The sequence below is a fragment of the Pieris brassicae genome, chromosome 3 (assembly GCF_905147105.1).
Source record: "Pieris brassicae chromosome 3, ilPieBrab1.1, whole genome shotgun sequence".
In the NCBI taxonomy this organism is placed as follows: Eukaryota; Metazoa; Arthropoda; class Insecta; order Lepidoptera; family Pieridae; genus Pieris; species Pieris brassicae.
Genome location: NC_059667.1, coordinates 8,959,930 through 8,978,728, shown reverse-complemented (window position 1 = coordinate 8,978,728; position 18,799 = coordinate 8,959,930). Strand labels below are relative to the sequence as shown.

The following is an 18,799-nucleotide window of genomic DNA, read 5'->3' as shown; positions in this document are numbered from 1 at the left end:
AAGCAATACATTCGACCAATCACGATCAAACGAAACGAGGCGTCATTTTAGTACGTTTGACATTTTCACCTATGCTAAAATATAAAAATCCCCCGAAATCAATTTACTGTATCCACTTTACAAGCCAGTGTTACCATAAATTTGCAAGTTCGTAAAACGAAGACAATTTTTATCGACAGAAATGTATGAAACTTAATAAAAGTTAGTGCTAAATTGAAACTCCACCTGCGTCTTAACTTTCCCCGTACATTACTGCTGAGGACGTAAAAGCATTTTTCGTATTTTCAGGTTTTACACATTTACCACAATGGAAAATTGTATTTCTCTATATTTATATGACGCAAATACTTTCATCATATTTTTCAATAAGTTGAAATGTCCTATACAAACAATTGAAAATACAATCTAGTAAATAATAATGTCGTACTGAATTCGCTAAGAAATATGTAACAAATTATATAATAGACTCCAATAATAGTTTTTACAGTCTGTTTGTGTTCTTTGAATTGATTTATCTATATTGGCTTTAAGATAATATTTATACTGACTTTATTAACTAAAAAAAATAGCTAAAAAGACAAAGAATAGAAATGTAGGAGTACTGTTTCTACTTAAATTTGTCATGCAACCAACTTGCTGAAAGATCTTGCAAATTTGCATGCAAAGTTTGTTACTCTTTTGAACATGTGATATACGTTTTAACCATAATTTAGTGGCGTTACGTACGTTTACGTAAGTTTACTTATTTACTAAATATGAATTTATAATAACCAAATCGTATGTGTTGACACCTATTAAAAATTTCGAAGCTTATAATGTTTTTCTATTTGTACGGTGAACAAAAACTTCGATAAAGCCCAGGTTGAATGTACGACCCTGGATTACTAATTGCTGTTCAAACTAAACTAACACTGCTATTAATAAAATACTGATCAAACGCTTATAAAAGCCTATCGAGAGAATCATATGTTGATTCGATAAATATTGAGGCAAGATATACCAGAATTTACGGTTAGACATGGCGGAGTATCGTATAGGTAATTGGGTACACATAACTAGATACCAGAATCTTAAGAGGATTAATTTATCAAACAAACATGAATTATCTTGGAATATAATGAATGCATGATTGTATATAAATATAATTCATGTTTATACACCATAAACATAGGTTAACGGACTGTTTTTTCTTATCCGTTGACTGAACCGAGAAAAGTTCTACTATTTCTCAGTCCCTATATTAAGTACTCAATTGCTTTATTATGTACTTCTTTAGCTTGTCTAATCGTTAGAGACTTATGGTAAGCAGGATATCGTTGGTCCCTTGGAAAATGGGACGAGCTTTAATATGGAATGCTAGTTGTGTGGACACTTTAGCTCCGTCTCACCTCTCTCGGACAAGCACAAAATGCTGGGGTGGCTGCAGAGCAGGCGGAAAATAATAAATGGCTCCAATATACGAGTTCTTCCTCCAACATAGATTTTGTTCCCTTTAGAGTAGAGACTCTTGGGCCGTGGGGTTCAAGTGCAGAGGCGCATAGTACGGGTGACCCCAGATCTGATGCTTTCCTCGGTCAACGAAAAGTATCACGAAAGAATACAGCGAGGAAATGCTGCCGGTGTTGAAGGTACACTACCACAGAGACTATTTTAAATTTGTTTTAATTTTCTTCTTATTAGTTTAGTAAAATTGTAAATATTTGATTGTTTTGGTTTAGGTTTTCCTAATTAATTTCTTATGATTGCTTTTTATTTCGTGTGAAAATTTTTGATTGGTTATGGATTCTTGTTTATTTAGGGATTATTATTACTTTTATTAAAATAAAATGTATAATAGCATATATATAAAAACTGCGATAAGACTGATCAATTTAAACATCCCGGGGGTGAACCCAGGGGGGGGGATTCACTTGAAAATTTGTTATTATACTTTAAATTTATTTTTAAAAGTGATATAAAACTTGTAAAGAAAACGAATATTTGAGAGGAAAAATACCTAATGTTTAATGAGACTTTTATTTTATATATATATATTATTTATTTTCTGAATTATTGCATGTCCTAGTCGAAAATAATAATTTATTTTTAAATACTTAACTTCAAATAAACAGCACATCGGCAAAGGTGTTTGATTACTTGTTTTATCAAGATTCTGGAACCACAGTCAAAGCATGTATTCACCTACCTAAAACACTTTTTCTTTGGAAACTGACGCATGCAAAATCCGATTTTTTCCGAAACACAACTTGTACTATATTCTTTACGAAAATATTTTAATAAACAAACTATGCTGCAATATTTATTGGCAGGTGAATTTTATAGTAACAATTGAAGTAATACATATCCAGGTTGTGTTTGGCACGTACGCTTTCGTTGCCATTTGGTTTATTGTCCAAGTATCGAAAATACTGCACGCCAAAGCTTAATGTATGACCATTCAACAAATATACAACCAGACAATTTGTTTTACTGCAAATGTATGTTTAATAAACGCCTTTTTTAAAATTTAATTTCTTAGGGGACATTTGTGTGCAGATGTCATTTTTGTGGAACGGGATATTGCGTGCTGACTAGGTCATAGGTACCTCACCTGCATTCTTTTCCATTCGGGTGCTTGGACGCGACGGACGTGTTATGGATCATCTGCTATTGATTTGTTTTGTAAATTAAATACCTTCCAATCGTCAATTCAATCGATCGTCAAGAATATTATTAATAAAATAGTAATGTCAATAGTGGCTTTAATTGATGGTCTTTTTCTGAACATCAAAATCACTGGAAGCATAAAATTTTATGATAAAATCTCGTATGTACTGCGTTTAAAAGTTCTTAGTATTTAATGCGGTAAAAAATTATTGTATCGCGTTGCCATGACGACCGCACAATTGCAGTCAAAAGAGGTATCGGTGGAATTAGAAGTCTTTAATACAGTTTTCTTGCAATAGTCGCTATCATTAAGTTATGCTGATAATAGATCAGCATAGGTTTAAGTGAAATTTTAAAGTCGAAATATTTCCGTGTAAGACTCAGTTAATTAAATGGCGAAGTTATTTAGTTTGTAAGCGCATAATCTTATGTAGCCAAGTTCACATTTCAAGGATCGTCTTGCTTTGGCGTTGCTTTGCTTGCGGCGTCCATGCGTCGGGTTGTCTCTCTTCCTAAAATATGGCGAGATGGCCGGTGGCTGGCCATGCGTGATACTCGTAAACGGGTGCTACTTGTGGTGACTGCTCCTACTTGAATTCGTGTATGCGGTAATGTTAGTTATTTTTGACTATGTATTTGCGTGTTGTTCCCACGAGGATGTGTGTGTGAGAGTGCGTGCTCCTATTTCACCATGCCTCCTGCTGATGTCATGTGGAACATGGTGTGATGGTTGCAGCTCCTTACAAACGTTCATAAGTGTACATTGTGTTACCTATATGAATAAATGATTTTTGACTTTGACTTTGAAACTTAAAATGCGCACTCTATCGCCACTTAGTTAAACCGGTAGAATGAAAGGACGAAAGTATATAACAAATTTATGCTTCGGGATTGAGGTCCACTCAATAGAATCAAAACTTTGATTGAGTTTATAGATCTTGTTTTGTTTTCTCCTAATAAGATTCCCCTTTGAATTACATATAACTTTCTTCCCCAAAAAGGTTTATCTGAGAACTTCCGTGATAGAGTTGAGAAAAATAATTTTCACAAACATTCGGTTTTCAAATTATAAGTTTGAACTGCACCTTTAGCGCGAATTTTTAGCGGAAGAATACATCGTTTGAATTGAGTCAGCAATACAATAAAAGGAAAAATCTATATCGTACGCGATTTATCAAAAACTGGTACTGTCGTAGTTACTAATACGGATTCTAACAATTTAAAATAAAATATAAAACAACATGGCCTTTGCAAGAAAGTGCTGTCAGCAGTGACTCGATTACGCTACAAGTCTCTGTCTCATCATCATTAATTTACATTGAATTCCAGAACGATACATCACGCTGAAAGTGTATACATAAAAATATATTAAACAATTACATAAATAAAAAATGTGTGCGTATACTAGTGTACACACGTAAGAAGTGAAACTTATTTTTCGAAAAATGATCTACTATATGCAACTTTACAGAAATTGGTTAAATTAAGTTAAATAAGATAAAGTTTAACAAAAGGCTTTCATTATCATAGACATGAATATAAATAAAACAATTATTTCATTTTACCTTATTACTACTAAGATTATTACAGAACTTCATTAATTGTAATAGAATTATTACTATCATTGTTATCGATATTATATATTTTTGTTATTAATGGCTTCGAATCTCTTCGAATCAACCGTGGTAGGGACAAGAATATTTTGTTAACACAAAAGTGATATTTTATTTAGTCTTTAATTACTTCCTTTCAGATTATTAGATACACGCTTAAAATATACAGATTTGACTTTACAACAAAAATACATCCAATATTTAAAAATACTATGTAGGTATTGAAAGATTCTTGATTTCATGTTGGTAGTGAAAAAATGTTTTTATCAATTCAGGAATTTTTAGCTTGATTGTTATAAATTGTTAAATATAAAAACAAAAATTCAAAATGCAAAACTTTGTTCTATAATATTAGTTTTGCTTTATGACAGCAAAACAATTTGATGTTCTGGAGTTCCGACTCTGGATAGGCCAACATAATCGCCCATGGGTAAAAAATATTTTTGTACACATTGATACGTTCTACAATACTGTCGCAGATTTGTTATGGATAATGTTCTCACAAATTGGGTTATAATATTTTTAGTTTAGTGTATTGTAAAGTAATGTATTTTTTTGTAATGTGCTATAAATGTGCCTACGTCAGTCAGTGAAGATGCATCTATCTAAAGGTGAAAGAATTTCGATCGAAATGAAGATGATATCGGTCCAGTAGCTTTGGTGTGAAAACATTACAAACATACATACAAAAACACAACTGTTTCCTCTTTATAATATTAGTATAGATTAAATTACAAGAAGGCGGATAAATTTCTTTTTGCGCTTAGTAATGACAATTAGCTCACTTAACAAACCATAATCACATTTGACACATGACATATACGATATGCCAACGTTCAGACAGCAAACAATAGCTTTATCACGATTGCATTACCGAGATACCCGGGTATTTGTCGATCCTTAAAATAAAAGGATCGGTAATTTACAAGATAGTACAATCAATGGTATTGTGATGTAACTGCAGGGGTAGCGAGATTTACGTTAGAATGAACAATGCCTTATACAGTTTACCTCAAATTTGGGTGAATTGTTGATTCAGGAGATGCCCGTAATTGGGGTTTGGATGCCGTAAGAATGAGAGATGATCCCAACTGTTATACAACATTGTTGGCTTTTTATTGAATGAATGTGGTTTTAAAGTTTATGCTTTCTTTTGTATTATTGTAGTTATTTATAGTAACTGAGAGATGTTTGAGAAATTTCTAAAAAATCTTTAATAATGTACTGCTAATTTAAAGCTCAAACGCAGTATATATTAGTCGGTAAAGTGTTGAAAGCTTACAACTCATATAAATTTACATATATAAATATAATTATATTTTAAATATCACATATTGTAGCAAAAGTCCACTATACGGACCGGACTAATAAGTATTGAGATAGATGAAAATGAATTTTCATTAGAAAAAAATGCTGAGAAATGCCACGTTTTACGTGTGACAATTTCAATAGTTGTTTTTGTTTGCTTAACACTAAACCTGACAGTGACCTGTCATGGATATTTTTTTTAATCTTTGGTGTAGTCAAAACAGTTTTTGTTTGCGATTGCGACAATTTCTTGTTACAATCAATTAGATTATAGGATGTAGTGTCTGAACCAATTTCAAAATCTTGTGAGTCAAAAACGGGCAAAATAAAATTGAACAGTTACTTAATGAATTTACCTACGTACATTTGGCATTTGAACCATGCAAGTAAACGAATTCATATATGAATAAATGTACAATTTCGTCGCATTAAGTGCGAAATTATATTTATTAGAGCTTTGCAATGACACATTTATAAGCAAAATAGGGTTTTGGAGAGTGTAATTTACATAATTTCCGTAATGCGTTTAGTGTGCTATTTCGTGTTTGTCACAGTTAAATATTTGTTCTAATTATCGCAATAACAGGGATTTAGCAATTGAATGAATTTGTTATCATTAGTGGGCAAAATGTGTATTCGAATTAAGACCAAATTACCAAAGTATACTATGAAGTGTTTGAGTTTAATCTCTCGTCAAGAAGTCAACCATTGCCAGTTATATTTACTATTCCCTGAAAGGTCGGCAATACAACCGCTAGCCTCAGGCGTTGCAGGTGACAGTGAAAGTGACGCGCTTGCTCGTTTGCCTGCTGTCCCATAAAAGGAGTTTCCTTTGATATGAATAAACCAAGAATAAATCTCAGCTATTGTTGTTACTGGCTATGACATTGGAACACGTGGTAGTATTTCAGTACTGTCGCCTGGTGACCGGTACAGCTACTATACCGGTACTGACAAACATTCAATATGACGAGCCATTACCAACCATTTACTCTTGGACCTCTACATTCTTTAAGGGCCGTGCGATGAGAAATAAATATTATTTGAATAGAAATCAACCCTTTTCGCACAATTTTTTGAGTAAATCAAATTCCGCTATCTATTTTATATATTTATATATTTATGTCTGGAGTTAAATGATGCCCTCTGCATTCTTAAATCAGTTGTCAATTAATATGGTAAAATTCGAAAGATGTTTAGTTCTGATCGTGATCTGATTTGATATGTGAAATCGTTCTTTTTATATACAATTCTAATTTGTTAATGTAACATCGGGTAATTTAATGTACTACTCTGATTAGCGTTAATCGAGTTTACACCAGAGTGAGCACTTTGAAATAGACTATTTTTTAGCTGTTATTTTTATTATAGGTTCCTGTTCGAAAACAGTCATTTAAATCGATGTTCAATATTTTCCACTAGTTTTATTATTAGACCGTCATAAATAACTTCTTTGTACCCTTATTATTATTTATAACATATAAATCATTCAACTATACGACAATATGAAGAGAAAAATATTTAAAAAATTCATAGCCTACAAACATGAATTTTCCTTTAGTTTTTACAATTTATTATTTTTTCTCTTCGCGTTTGTTATGTTTGCATATAACTTCTTGTCATATTAAACCTTGTATTTTATTTTTCTAAAGTACTAATGTATCAGTGTGCCGAGCGACAAGCTTTTGTAAAGAAATTAATCTGACATATCAACAAAAAATGTAATTGAGTAATTTATTGTTAGTTTGTATTAGCCAGGAAGTTTTCATCTACCAACCTTACAAATGACGAGTTACACGTAATATATATATCCTTATACTACGAAGATTAATTTCAGGAACTAAATATGCTTAGACCAACGCGTCTATAACTTCTAGCAGCGATATCGATTCCAAAGTGTTCGTATGCAATTTCAAATTTACATTTATCTCAAAATCATGCTTGGATTAGAGTAGTACTAAACAAAACAATAATTGATGGGACAAATACTAAATAAATGTTATAAAATATTTAATGTAGTTTAGTCTAATATTTACCAACAACTTCCAGTGGTGCGGATCGTATTTCCGTGTGGAAGGTGGGTGCGTCGGCGGATACCTCGCAGCGGAAACGGCCGGCCATTGCCGGCGTCGCCTCTTGGAGCACAACGCGTCGGGCACCAGATCGGGATATCTGATAAACAAAATTTATTATATTCCAATTCCGCAAGCCCTAAAGCGAAACATAGAAGACTTATTTGTGGATAAAATTAATTTAATTAATAATAATAATCAATGGCGCTACACCCTTTTTAGGTCTGGGCCACAGATTTCTGTATCTGCTTCATGATCATTTAAAAATTAAATAGGCAAGTAGGTGATCAGCCATCTGTGCCTGACACACACCGTCGACTTTTTTCGTTCCAAGGCAAGCCGGTTTCCTCACGACGTTTTCCTTCACCGTTTGAGCTAATATTAAATGCGAACATAGAAAGAAAATTGGTGCACAGCCGGGAATCGAACCTACGACCTCAAGGATGAGAGTCGCACGCTGTAGCCACTAGGCTGACACTGCTCAAGCTTATTTTAATTACAGCGATCAAATATGTATGTCCAAAACATACATAATTGCACATTTAAGTTGTTAAACTCAAACTTGAACTCCTGTGAGTTCATGGAATAAATAAATTAACATTCGAATTGGTCCAACCGTATTGGACTTTTGACCTTAGGAACATATTATGCGATACATTTATATTCTTATAGATTAAGTTTACTAGCCTCAAACTCAGAAACTTAAAATAACTTAGTCACATAGATAACCAAGTATACTTATGGATATAAAAGAAGTTAAATTGATTCTAACTTGACATTTACTACTAGTTCGCAAGCCAAGGGTGTAGAGCAGGCAAGGAACTCTCCGCCACTCCTTTTAATCGTCAAGTTTTGATTCGTACAAATTGTTTCAACTGGAGCAAACAATCCCAAGGATTAAGATTTAATAGTTGTCAAATTTATAAAAAAGTATAAAATATAACTTAACTTACTTAAGCAATGACACCTCAGCTGTAATAAGATTATTAAGAAAACTTATAAGAATATTACTTATGCCGCTTGTTCGACCCACCCTTATCCCATCTGTTAAGAAACCTCGTAACCTCGCAGCTACAGTTCATTAAGTAAAAAGAACAAAAATTAATTGAATTATGAAATTCATGATACGAATTGACATAAATTATCAGAAATTCTATCAACATTTTTGCATCTGTGGTTGAAATTTACACATAGAAACGAGAGCCTCAATCTCTAATGACATATGGGACTCGATAACTCTAAGTATCTTTAAAACCATACCGCATCTAATTCCTAATTGTAACACAAATATTTAACGACGGACTATGAAAGCCTTTACAATGAATGAATCATTAATTTATTTACGAGGAAACAATTGCGTAATTAGTACTGAAACGCTATTAAAACAAGGCTTTGTTTCATGTTCAAATGGTTTTAAATTGATTACATAGTGATAGTACAGGTATTATTATCAGTTCACTGGGCGAGATTATGAATGACTGATGCATTTGATTTTATATAGTTATGTTAACAGCGTTTATAACAAATAATAATAACCATTTACTTGCAACAATATGGTACAAAAATGATACAAAAGGAAGGACTTGAAGGACCCTAAGTCGAATTGGTTTGGAAATACTTCAGTGGGCAGCTGGTTCCACGTAGCGGTGGTGCGCGTCAAAAATTGCCTTGAAAAACGCTCAGTCGTGGAACGGTGGACGTCAAGGTGATACGGGTGGAAATTTGTATTCTGCCTCGACGTCCGATGATGAAACTCAGCTGCAGGTATTAATTCGAACAACTCCTCTGAACACTCTCCATGGTAAATGCGGTAGAAGATGCAGAGTGACCCCACATCGCTACGCAACGCCAAAGGATCGAGCGGCTCGGAGAGGGATTGGTCATCGACGGTTCGAACCGCTCTTCGTTGAATACGGTCAAGTGGAAGGAGCTGGTACTGGGGAGCCCCCGCCCAGAGAATTTTCAATCTGTTTTTAATTTGTTAGTTGTTGTATGTAAATTAGTGTACATATTATTATTTGAAATTTGTTCGCTGTGAATAATTAAATGTTAACGAACAAACTATATTTAGATTTGAATAAGGTTTGTTGATTTAGGCTTAAGGGATGTCATGAGTATGTTGTATAAAAACAAATTTTATGTTTAACTATAAAGTTTTAATCAATAAAAACTAATCAAAATTTTGGTAAATTATGTAAAAGCCTATAACAACACAGACCAGTGTTAAGATAATAATCATATTCGAAATAGTTTTTTTAAATCATTTTAATATATATATCTCTATGCTCACTAACACTGACAGGCACAGAAGGCTGATCACCTACTTGCCTATTCAATTTACATATGATCATGAAACAGATATAGAAATCTGAGGCCCAGAACTAAAGAGGTTGTAGCGCCATTGATTTTTTTATGCTCACTAACAATGACGTTAAAGCATTATAATTAAGGCTGCCTAGAATGTTTTTTTAAATCAAAAAGCAAGTCAAGCATGGAGTATGGAGACGCCATACGAAGAGTCTTTCCTCTAACTAACTTCGATTCTGTTTTATATGGAGTAGAGACTCTTGTGCCGTGGAGTTCAAGTGCACAGGCGCTAGTTAAATATTTAGTTTGGCGCCTGGTAGATAGTAGCGGTGACCCCAGATCTGCTGCTTTTCTCCGACTTCGATTTCGTTCCCTTTGGAGTAGAGACTTTTGGACCGTGGGGTTCAAGAGAGCTGGTGGTTTCCTCGCGCAACGAATAAGTATTGCAATACAGCGAGGAAATACTGCCAGCGTTAAAGGTATACTACACTGCCACAGGAACCAAACTTTTTAAATTTGTTATAATTTTCCTTTTATTTATATAAAAAAATATTTGTTATTATTATATAAGTTAAGTAAAGTTTAGGTTTTAATAAACGATTTTAATGTTCCAAGTTTGTGATATATAGCAAAATATATATGTACTAACATAATAAAGAAGAAGGATTTGGCACCAAAATTACTGGGTCGTTTTGATGTTTCGTTCACCGCTAGAGACACATAGGCTATAGAATATTTACATATATAACTCTTAATCTATATATATTTATATATATATGTCGCAGTAAAGTAGTTAAATCAGAGAGTTAATTGAATCCCTAGACAGTTAATAAAAAAAAGATATTCAATCAAGTCGCTAAAGTTCCATCAGAAAAGTGAGTGAACGAAGCGTTTAACGAGTTTCCTAAACGTTCCTAGGCAACAAGACTTTTTTTTTTATGAAGGAGGTAAAAATGCACAACTGCAGGCCCGCGAGCGCATGCAGTCGCTATCGCGGGGACTGTGGGGATGGTTAACTCTTATCCCTCTGCTAATCAGAGGGGAGAAACCCGACCCACTAAAATTTCCTCCTGAGCCCTCCATATCGCCTGCTATGCCGGACACATTCATTCTGAATGAATGACGTCTGGCACCGCATTGAGTCCCCCGGGGGTCACACTAGGCATTCAACCCAGGGAACTTAGGCGAATATGACTGCATACGGGCTCAGCGACGGTGCAGGGGGATACTGTTGGGCAAACGCTCCTCGCGTCTTGCCCCCGCACCCCCGCCTCGCCGCCGCCGAGCACAACCCCTCCGGCCATCGCCACGCACGTCCCGCTGACGCTCGGCAGCCTCCTTCTGCAGCAGGACATGCTCACAGAAGGAGGCCACGCCATGCCTCTTGGCTACCAAGCATTGCTGCAGCAACGATCGGTAGCGAGAGGTCCATCCCGACGAAAGACACTAGGTCATGGCGTTGCCTCGACCAAGTGGCACAATCGGCCAGGGTGTGCTCCGCCGTGTCCTCTGGGGCACCACAATGGTGGCAGATGGGAAGGGTTTCCCGCCTCGCCACCTTGTGCAGATACCGCCCAAAGCACCCATGCCCAGACAGTATCTGCGCCATCCGAAAGGACACGGCTCCACTCGGGCGATTCACCCATTCCCGTAGGCATGGGCGAATCGCCTCCACGGTGCGTACTCCCGCCCTAGGCATAGCCAGATCATGGGCCCATCTATTAAAGGTGGCCTCCCTGGCTTGCCTCCTTGCCGGTCCGACCAGTTCAGCCCATCGGCCACCTGCCTTAGTCTCACACTTGAGACGATACGGGTCGCCTAGGGCCAACGCCTCTAACTCCCAGGGGGGAGTCCCCGCCAACAGGCACGCCGCCTCGAACGAGACGGTCCGGTAATAGCCTTGCAAGCGCCTCCGCCGCCCCTACAACCTTCCCCCCGAGAGCTTCAAAGTGGGCCTCGAAGTTCCAGCGGCCATCCAAGACGAGACCAAGGTACTTCATCTTGGACGCCACCGGAACCCCCACTCCTTCCACCATCAAGACCGCCCCAGGAGGTGGACCAGTCCTAGGGCCATGGAACAATAGGGCGTCCGTTTTTTTCAAGAGACACCCTAAGGCCCAGGGCCCTTATCCGTCTCACAACAAGGGACGTGCCGACCGTTGCGAGTCGAGCCACCTCCCCATAACTTGCCCCGTTGGCCACTACGAGGGTGTCGTCTGCATAGCAGAAGACGCGCAATCCCGGAAGAAGCGCGCCCCTCAACACCCAATCGTAGGCCATGGCCCACAGAAGTAGGCAACAAGATTTACAATTCATTTATATATATATATATATATATATATAAATGAATTGCTGTTCATTATGCATAGCTGTAGATTCTCTGTTTGGTCTGTTTTTGAATTTTGTATTAAGTTTTAACACACATTATGTAGGCGATAGGAAACTCATCTAGTCTATCATAGAACAAATATACAGTCGAGTACGTCCCGCCTAGTATTAAATTAATTAATCATAATGTTACTATGTATGCAGGCGTAAATGTTAGTACATACTTACTTTCTTATTTGCTCATAGGAATTAGCAGTTGGAAAGTTAGTTCCTGTCTAATAAAACTGGAGACCTCACTATCTTTGTTCTTTATTTTGATAAGTTCTCTATGTACAATGTTTATTCTGTATTTACAAAGAAATTGAATGCTCATGAAGTGTCTGAAGGCCTTATTTTATTTATTTTACTTAGAACTATGTTGTTTTTCTTTGTTATTTGGCATTTTGCGTCTGAAATTCAGGCTAAGATTCTGTAAATGTTGTTATGATAAACATAATTAAACTGAATACAACTAATTATTTACAATATCGTTACCCTACATAGTAAAATAACACACAAAATTAATAATATTTTCAAATTAAAATTTAAACAAATTTAAAAAGTTCCCCTGTGGCAGTGTACCATTAACACTGGCAGCATTTACTCACTGTATTACGATACATATTATTTTACTAATTAGGCAAAATTAAAAAAAAAACAAAAACGTGTACACACGTAAGAAGTGAAACTTCTTTATGACATTATTTTTCGAAAAATGATCTACTGCATGCCAATTTACAGAAATTGATTAAATAAAGTTAAATTAGATACAGTTTAACAAAAGGCTTTTATTATCAAAGACATGAATACAAATTATATAGATTACAGAATTTCAGTAACCGTAATAGAATTATTACTACAATTGTTATCGTTATTATAAATATTTGTTATTAATGGCTTCGAATCTTTTCGAATCAACCGTGATGAACAAGGACAAGAAAAAGATGACGCGTAACCGAAAAATGTGACGATAATTTTTTTTTCCAACGCCGATAAAGAAGTTTCACTTCAAAAATAGGTATAATTATTTTCCACTGTAGAACAGTAAATATATTTATTTACTATAAAAAAACAATATTAAGCCAGACATTTTTTTTAGTTATTATTTGTAGATCTTTTGTTTGGTTATTAATAAAAATTCCTTATATGTTGTTGCTGGTTTATTTTAACACAAAAGATAAAGAATGTCTATTTATTATGTTGTAAAAGCATCGTTAGTTGGATTAGTAAAATGTTTGTACATTTTATGAATTTCCCACAAAGTTTCGCAAATCATGTTCAATTGTTTGTTGTACTATTGGATGTTATATAGCCGCTTTCACTATTCAGTTTTTACCGTGGGGAAAACACTTTTATACTAGAACCATTCATCAACATAATCGAGCAAAAAGCAAATAAAAAGTTACAATGGGAAAATAATATTGGTGTTACAAAAACTATTCAAGGTAATTCTTTTCAAATCTTTATTTAATTAAACATTTGTGCTTTTGTAAAGGCATTTTGAATTTAGAATTTTTGTAATAGATCCATATATTATATTATAGTACCATATACATATAATATATTTTATTCTTTATAGGCTATTTTAATCCACATAGAAAAAGATGCGGGCTCTAATCTAAATTTAAAGGCAACATAATATCTTCATACAGCCTTCTAGATACCGAAACAATAGAATTCCTGGGAATTAAATTCAATAGTCATGTAACCATCCAGGAATAGAAACCAAGACTTCAACTCTAGACAATACATTTAGTTTAACCTCTAACCAATTAGCATATTATCACGAGCTTATTAGTACACAGTGAAATCAGTTAACATCGTGTGTGAAACTGGAGTTCTCAAGATAAGTAAACACGAACTGCAAAGTTCAGTACTTACATCAACTTCGATACCCGGTAATGGAAATACTCTTGTGTGTGGAAGCTCTTTGGGTATATATCTATAGAATTCTTCTCTGCCTCGATACCATTTGACACTGTACAGGGCCTCTTCATCTTCTAATTGCCAGGTACATTCAAGTGTCACCGTTTCACCAACGAGTACTGCATTTGGCACGTTTATATCTAGGTTGTGGAGGCCTCGGACACCTGAAAAATAGATTGGTGGATTAAAGTCAGCCTTGGTCTTGACAACGGATCGGTACAGTACCCGGCGATTAATATTGATAGGAAAGAGACCGTGGGATGATTATGACATCGTTATCTCAGTCGCACACTACTATGACGTTGGTTTTGTTAGGAAAATAGGATTAAAAAGGAAAATAGCTTTACAGCCGTTCACGGTAAAACATATACTAAATAAAGTCCTTAGTTCTAAATTGAAATTCTGGATATGATAGATTGTGGACAATGAGATAAAAATAGCATTCATTTAAAAAATTGCAATATATATGTGTCTTCATAACCTGATACTTAAAACACGCCGACAATTTGTGTATATAAGACATGCTGGATACCTAACGTAACTATATAGTAATGTATTTTTATTTAATATTAAGTAATATATGCGTGTACATAAATAGTCGTGTTCTATTAGGATAACTAAATAAAACTGCTCAGCATAATCAAAATAAATAAACTTTTTAAAGTATTTGAACATTGAATTTTGCAACTAATAATCTCGACGTTAATGTATGGAATATCAATAAAGTTATCTAAATATCCGTTGTGCTGAGCACTATACAGGATAGGCTGAAGGATTGCACTGTTCAAAAACCTAACTTTGAATTTGTGCTTGCAAGCAGTATCGTGAGAATTACAGAGTATTAACAATTTACAGGTGTTTTCATAATTCGTTTTATTCTAAGTTCGTAAGGAATTTAAGGAATGTTTTGTCACGTTTATTTATTTAAAAATATTTGATTTTCTCACGTAATTATTAAATCAAATGTTAAAAGTGTAGTGGAAGAATAAATCTTAAAAGATCAACGTTTTGTAATACTATTTACAACGCCAGCTACGGGCTACGCGGTAGCACTAGCAAAGCTTTATAATTCTTAACATTTATTGTTTGGTACATTGCGGAAGTTCGCATAAGAGAATTCAAGACATCACGAACCAATTGATTGAAGTCCTCTTTAAGTGCTATTGTTACGTGTCGGGATTCTATTTAGCTGAAGAAAACGTGTCTTATCTACACTCTGTCATGACTGCCTAATTGAGAAACCATTTCTACTGAGCAAACATACCTAGCTTAATACTTGACTTTGACAACGTATAATTAACAATAACAACACAGTAATGTTTTTGATGAATTAACTAAATTGATAAAGGCTGTCTAAATAAACGAGGTGTGTTTATAAAATCTATGTTATTTATACATATATAAGATATTGTGATGCTCTATCTGTGATTTGTAATATTTTGAACATGCTGTTTAAATTGTCAGTCTGGTTTTGAAAGCGTTCTTATATGTTTGGTTAGAGACACACGGAAGCTTCTGTAGTTATCTGTACAGAGTACTAGGTGAGGAGGCACCGACTCTGCTAGATGTTGGGCGGAGACTCAAGCCTAACAAACTTAGTAAAAGCGATATCAAGTGCGGACGCAAGCAAGGCGGTCATGAACAATAAAGAAAGGGCGGAAAAGGCCAGGGAGCTTTAGCCTTCGGGATCCCTAGCCTTTTCTCCTCCTCCTCATCTTGGCCCATCCGCGGTGATAGAAACCGTCACCCAGTCGCATAAATGCGCGACACGCTCACCAAATCCTTCTTAAATTAAAGGCTGCTTTCCTAAGCAGGCGTTTAAAAAACGAGCTCATAATCTATTCCTGCAAGAACTTGACGATCCCTGCTAGCTATTACTACAAAAGGGATTTTAAAAGGTGTTTTTATAAACATTTTCATTTGTTTTTCTTCTGTTACACAGTCGTAAAAATCTGTTATAAAATAAACGATAGTCTTTCTGCAAAGGTTATTTATAAAATCTCAAGCTAACGAGGTTTCCGCGCTGTGTATATAAATTAAACAAAATTCTAAATTCAAAAGCGGGTATAAAGATTTCCAACGTTTTCATCTTTTTCTGAGCAATAAAAGATGTTTAATTACTTTGTCCCTTTTTCCTTTTTAAGTTGAGTTTCATCTAATTGAAATGTTCCTTAGCAAGGGTATCGAATAATGTTTATAAAAGTTAAATTATAAAATTAATGAGCCAACCTCCGACTTAAGCCCGAGTAACAATTAATTACAAACGAGGTCATCCGCAACACTTCATGTCACGACTGATTAAATAATAAGTCAACGCTTAATGAAATACGTTAATCCATTTGCATTTTTAAATATTTATTGTGATTCGGTCACTTTAGAGTAATTTTTCAGCTAAGTTCAGTTTCGCGGTCGTTTGGAAGGCAAGGCTAAAGTAGTAATAAAGCCGAGTTTCATCATCGAACGTCAAAGTACAAAATACCATCCGTATCACTTCGACTTCCGTCGCTGCACAACTAAAGTTTTTGCCGCCACTATGTGGAACCAGCCAACCGACTCGACCACCTAGGAGGGGCCTTAATCACCAACTGCCGGTTTGCCTCCTATTGCATAAAAAAAATAGGTAAAGTGTGGTTTCCAAGATTTCGTCCTTGAAGTGCACAAATTATATTTCCTTTCTACCCTATATTTACATATACGCTGCCAGCGATAAAAAACATAAAATCAATTCCACTACAACCTTTTTAGGCCTGAGGCTCAGATTTCTGTATATGTTTTAAGATCATTTGTTAATGTAATAGACAAGGTGATCAGCCTTCTGTGCCTGAAACACGCCGTCGACTTTTTGGGTCTAAGGCAAGCCGGTTTCCTCACAATGTTTTCCTTTACCGTCAGAGCGAATATAAATGCGTACGTAGAAAGAAAACACTAGGCCAACACTGCCATGCTGCCATCTATGGATATTGAAATATGTATTTTGATATTGCACAGAAAAACGTCGAGAGCTATACACTATGACACTCAATATCATAAGCTCGTACGGTGAAAAAAAAAAGGCTGTGAAGAACTTTTTTAACCCAAAAATCAACGACGCGCCGTCTGACGACGATGACATCTTTTGCACTGGTTTATAGAGAAAATAGGAACTGAAACAAGATTAATAGGTATTGTAATGTATATTGCATGTAGCTGATTCATCTGGAATGTAACTTATTTACCGAAGGATCGAACACGACTTTGGGAGCCTGGATGTTGAACCACGTTGTATTCAAAAATTTTACCGCCATGGCTATCAAACTATTTAATCACTTTCCTAGAAGTTATATATTTCAGCTGTGCTTATTATAGCGTGGAAGAGCAATTGATGTTATGATATCATGATAATTAATATGACTATTTATAGATAGATGGATAGATATTTAGATGGCTGTTTGTGTTGTCTTTTTTATAATTGATCAATCTGAATGTTCTACTGTCTTTGCAAATAAACGATTTTTTTATTTATCGATTTTTAAAGTAATGGAAGTACAATAATAACAAAAGCATTGTCTTTTTTAAAACATATTTAAGCAACCAATTTCACTTATAAACAGAATTTACAACTTAATTGTACTACAAAAAACATGACGACATTTCACAACTGAGGGTTTTAAAGGCCAGTTAACCACTGAAGTATTTCCGAACATCAGGTCAACATCTACTCTGGCCGTCTGCCCCTGTATTATTAAAAAACAAAAGAAACTCGGTGCAATTGAATTATTTTAAATGATTCCATTTAAAATAATTAGGTACTAAAACAAATGACGGTTTTTATTAAACAATCTCGTATGTAGTAAGTATGATAAATAGCAAGTATGCCTAGAACTTCAGCGTCATCGATCAATCACTCTAGCTAAATATCGATGAGTTTCGGCTCAAAGCACGTGAGCTTACATGATCCAATGTTTACTTAATATATATAGACTGTTTATTGCTTAGGGGCTGCCCTACCTTCTTAGAACATAATACAAGCGTTATTGGGAAGCTCACATAGAAACTATGTTATCATAACATAGTTATGCCTATATTGTGGAAGCAATTTGAACTTAAAGTGATTTAAAATATGGGACTCAGATAAAGTAATATTTATATCATCATTATGTATTTGCAATGCAGTAGTGGAGGACATAATGAAAAATAAACTATTTCTAAATATAATTTTTGAAACGTATATAAACGTACAATATTTTGGGAATATTTTCTGTATAAATTTTAAAGATATAAGATATAAATTTGTCAGGTAAACATCAAAAATAAATGAATAGGCGCTACAACCTTTTTATAGTCAGGGTCTCAGATTTCTGTATCTGATACATGATCATTTGTCAGTCTAAGGGGCCGTTCAAGTACTACGTAAGCACGATAAGGGGGGGGGGGGGGGCCTTGACTTTCTTGATGATTACGTTGACAGTAATTATTTACTTACACATTGTCTATACTTGAAAACGAAGTGCAATTTCGAGGATTTCTACAAAAACTTCATTCTAGTATTTTTGCTTACTTTTGCTGACAAGAGGAGAACGG

General features: G+C 35.0%; 1 protein-coding gene across 1 annotated transcript in view; it reads right to left on the bottom strand.

Moving 5' to 3' along the window:
- LOC123707741 overlaps positions 1–18,799 on the bottom strand; it is a 51,984-nt gene that overhangs the window by 6,562 nt on the left and 26,623 nt on the right. Inside the window, exons 3-4 of the mRNA XM_045658061.1 lie at positions 14,195–14,403; positions 7,604–7,739 (exon numbers count right to left, since the gene is read on the bottom strand). Of these exons, the coding sequence (XP_045514017.1) occupies positions 7,604–7,739; positions 14,195–14,403 (345 nt within the window). The remainder of the gene's footprint in view (positions 1–7,603; positions 7,740–14,194; positions 14,404–18,799) is intronic.